At 31.2% G+C, this 4338-nt stretch overlaps 1 protein-coding gene across 2 annotated transcripts in view; it reads right to left on the reverse strand.

The window, feature by feature from the left end:
* Positions 1 to 570: 570 nt before the first annotated feature.
* The window catches only part of LOC106478441 (protein rhomboid-like), an 85726-nt gene continuing 81958 nt past the window's right edge, over positions 571 to 4338 (reverse strand). The window contains exons 5-7 of one of the 2 annotated variants that reach the window (XM_022382043.1): positions 3527 to 3627; positions 3059 to 3113; positions 571 to 2692 (exon numbers count right to left, since the gene is read on the reverse strand). In XM_022382043.1, the coding sequence (XP_022237751.1) occupies positions 2460 to 2692; positions 3059 to 3113; positions 3527 to 3627 (389 nt within the window). In that variant the 3' untranslated portion in view covers positions 571 to 2459. The remainder of the gene's footprint in view (positions 2693 to 3058; positions 3114 to 3526; positions 3628 to 4338) is intronic. The other variant, XM_013938983.2, reaches the window with a different exon arrangement.

Here is a 4338-nt window from a genome sequence, read left to right on the forward strand (position 1 = left end):
ATGCTGCTGATTTACAAAAGACATCCTTTAGTGATTGGGCAAATAAATGGCTAATATGTTTTAATTATAATAAATGCAAGATAATGCATGTGGGTTATCATAATTTGAATTACAAGTATAATTTGGATGGGAATAACCTTAATAGTGTTATGAAGGAAAGGGATCTTGGTGCAATAGTCGATCAGTCTCTAAAGAAAGACATTGAATTGTTGGAAATTAGAATGGTGCCTGGGATGAAGCAGTTAAAATATCTTAAATTGTTTTCTCTTGAAAAAAGAAGAGTTAGGTGGGATCTGATTGAGGTGTTTAAGATTGTAAAGGGAATTGATAGTGTTGATGTATCATCGTTTTTCATACTTAACAGTGAGAACAGTAGGACTAGGGCACACAAATATACATTTTGTCAGGGAAGGAGTCATCTTCAGCTACGAAAGTTTTATTTTTTCTAACAGGATGGTTGGCCTTTGGAATGGGCTGCCTTTGGATGTTGTGGAGGCAGTAAATTTAAGTAAGTTTAAGAGAATGCTTGATAAGTATATGAATGATAAGGGCTGGCTTTAAGATTTTTTATTTTTACTTATTAATAGTTTTAGTTTAGTTTAAAGGAGGGAACAGCCAAGATGGACTAATAGGTCCCATGTTGTTGCAAAACGTTATGTTAATAGTGAACAGGGAAGAAACAATCTGATAGTCTACATGGTCACTCTCTTTAAATCTACCCTTGACTACAGTTACAAAAATTCTTGAAATTTCATGTAATATGTAGGAATAAGTTATTTTTAGTCACAATATTTTGTTGTTAATCTTGTTGCAAAATTTAGCCCACAAAAAAAACAAATCATAGGTAAATGTTAACACTCAACTTCCATCAAAATTGATGTGAATGATAAAAATACAACACAATCTATGTTACACTTTAAATATTATGCTGCTTTTCACAGAGAAAATTTTAATTACAAAATGAATAGTAATGGCTAATAAACACACCAATTCCTTTGACTCTCAACAACAATTATTACACTGGATATAAATATTTAAAAAAACATGCTTCTCTTTCATCTTCTGTTTGCCAGTTACCAAGTTATAGGTTCTTTAATTATTATAAAGAAACTTTGTGTTTAGCCCTGTGGCTGCCTGGAATGGTTTGATGAAGGCTATTTGTAAGTTTTGATTTTATCAAAAGGGTCACACACATATATGACGAAAACCCTTCTTGAATATTAAATCAGTTAAAGTGAGCTACATTTGGTTCTTAATATATATACTCTTTGCACATAATTTAATAAAATTTAAATACTAAAATTAAATTAACATAAGAATGTTGTGTACAAATAAATATTAATAAATCACCTACAAGACTGTTCTCTAGAGTATTACAGTCTCAACATGTCTAAAGACACAATACCTTACAAATACGATAACATTCAGTTCACTGAAATATATAACACTGAAAATTTCACACTTCAGTTAGTTATATAAACTTGAAAATGCATTGACATGTTTAACTCTGCAGTAACAGGTTGTAAAAAATTACAACAAGTTTTTGGTAAATATATTTAAATGATTAAGTATTTACCAGAAAAGAACTGTCATTAAGTCTTAAAATCTAAGAAATTAAAAATAAATTAAGTGATTAACATCTATCCAAAAGTTACAAGTATCAAGATTTTTCATCCCTTAGGTTATAATTTTTGGCTTTAGTAAGTAATTTTCAAGATCATTACCCATCACACACCCTGGCATTACTTTTGAAACATTTAAAAAACTACAGTCATTAATCTGTACAAAATAAGGACCTAAAGTAAGGTTAAGCCACTTGTGGCGCCACAGAGTGATAAAAACCAAGCCAAATGGTACTTCACAAGTACCATATCTTATCAATAGATTGGTCAAGATACAAAAGTTATTCAGATAAAGCTGAAGATTTTTGTAAAATTTTCAACTTGAATATGAAAAGATTATGTAAAACGATAAATACGAGGAATAAACATAGCTTCGAACAATCAGTTTTGATGGGTGCATATTTGAAAGCTAGAAACCAATATTTTTAAGAATGGTGTTATGTACAAAAAAAGTATTAACTGACAGGTCCTAAATACTTTTTAAAAGTAGGAGAATGTCTGTAATAGCTTTTCACTCATGCTACCTACATACACTGACTGTCTTTTCAATGAGTCCATTCTATTAATTTCACCAGGAACTATTTTAACAAATTCAATGTACACGCTGGAAATTAAGTGATTGGATAGACGTCAATCTTTCCTTCCTTGTAACACTTGCCTAGTTGATACCTTAACTAGACCGACACCCAGCTCTGCTAAATGTGTACAGTTTCTTGTTCAAGGCAATCCTGTATATTTCGTTTTCTAACACTAAAGATGGCGCTATAGATCTTAGACTCCCTGAGTGAAAGTTTGGGACTGTATTTTATTACCAGGTAAGCACTAGATTTTCTGGTGTCAGTAGTTAAACACGTTAAAAAGTACAGCAAATAACGTGCAGGCGGCGTACACTCCTAGAGCAATCCACCAGAGCAATTGTTCGTGCAGTTTCTGCTCGAAGTTCTTTAAAACAAGCAGCCCTATCGTAAGTCCTGCTAGAGCACCCGTTAGGTGAGCCACGTAGGACACTGGAGGACCTTGCTGTTCTGCAGCATAGCGATCATAGATGGCGAACCCAACGTCCGCACTGGCTGTGGAGACAAACAAGAAATCAGAATAATAACTCGTTAAATCTATTAAATTAAACCTATTTAAATAGTTAAATATATTTTATTCCTAAATAAACCCTTTAAATTAGGTTTAAATAATTTATATTAACCAGAGTAATGTGTTTTTAATTTATTAAGAATAAAGAAAACTATATTCATTAAACAATCAATAACCAGAACTACATTATTGTTTCTCTATTAATATGAACCAGTTAGAACTAAATTTGGATAAAATCACTTCTCCACTGAAAACCGAAACAGATGTAGTAACATTGATTCAAAGATGTTTTTATTTGTTCCGAAATTTAAGCTTAAACGTGAAATTCTTGAACACATTCGGTTACTTACCAATGACAAATATGCCAAACAATCTTACAAGACCAAACTCCATTTGGTTGTAATTCTGAAATAAAAATGAAACATAACTTCATCAACTTCTAATATTATAACAAATATTTAGGTACAAAGTAACGTATCGAAAACAAAAAAAACAACAAAATTAGCAATTTCGTAAGGGCATGAAAGTCAAATCGTAACCATCAATATAAATTTAAAGCATACATTACGTGTCTGGAACAAAAAGTTTACCTATAAGAATAAACAATGTTTCTACCAAGTAACTACAGAGAATTTAAAATATATAACTGTGTATTACTTAACAATGTTTACAAATACTAACTTTCTGTATCCATCGAACTTCATTATAATAGGTTTATAAATTTACTTGTAACATTGTTCTAGACGATAAAATAAAAAGGTAGAGTCATATCTCCGGTAAAGACATGTTTTCAATGTCTGGTTGAACATATAACTCACCAAAAGAACATTGGCAAGATGTGCTGCCAGTAGAGCATACACTCCACCCGAAGCTCCAACCAAATAGACGTCCGTGTCGAATACTGATGTACCAAGTGAGCCTATAAAATACAAAAAGCATATCAATCCAACATGTGCTATTCTGTACTTGAAGATAAAGAAAAAACACAATAAATCTGAATTGGTTCGCGGAATAAATGATGCTAGTGTACATTTTATGTGCTGAGTTTTAGCATCGAGTGAGGCAGTATTACCATGCTCTCTGACAACAGTTTATTTTTAGGGTTAGCTTTGCTGTATACTATTTGGAAAATTATATAAGGTGCCTTACTAATTTGTTTTGAATCTGAATACCATCTGCAACTTAGTAAGTAGGTTTCTATTAGAAAAAGGTAGAAAGAGTTTACCCATTTTGTCTTTGAATCAGTAATTATCTGTGATTTGATAAGTAGATTTCTATTAGAAAAGGTACAAGGATTTTAACACATTTTGTCTTCAAACCAGTAATTATCTGCGATTTAATAAGCAGATTTTTATTAGAAAAGGTAGAAAGATTTTACACATTTTGTCTTCGAACCAGTAATTATCTGTGTTTTAATAAGTAGATTTCTATTAGAAAAGGTAGAGTATACACATTTTGTCTTCGAACCAGTAATTATCTGTGTTTTAATAAGTAGATTTCTATTAGAAAAGGTAGAAAGATTTTTACATTTTGTCTTCGAAGCAGTAATTATCTGTGTTTTAATAAGTAGATTTCTATTTGAAAAGGTAGAAAGATTTTTACATTTTGTCTTCGAAGCAGTAATTATCTG

The sequence above is a fragment of the Limulus polyphemus genome, unplaced genomic scaffold, assembly GCF_000517525.1.
Source record: "Limulus polyphemus unplaced genomic scaffold, Limulus_polyphemus-2.1.2 Scaffold212, whole genome shotgun sequence".
NCBI classification, from domain to species: domain Eukaryota; kingdom Metazoa; phylum Arthropoda; class Merostomata; order Xiphosura; family Limulidae; genus Limulus; species Limulus polyphemus.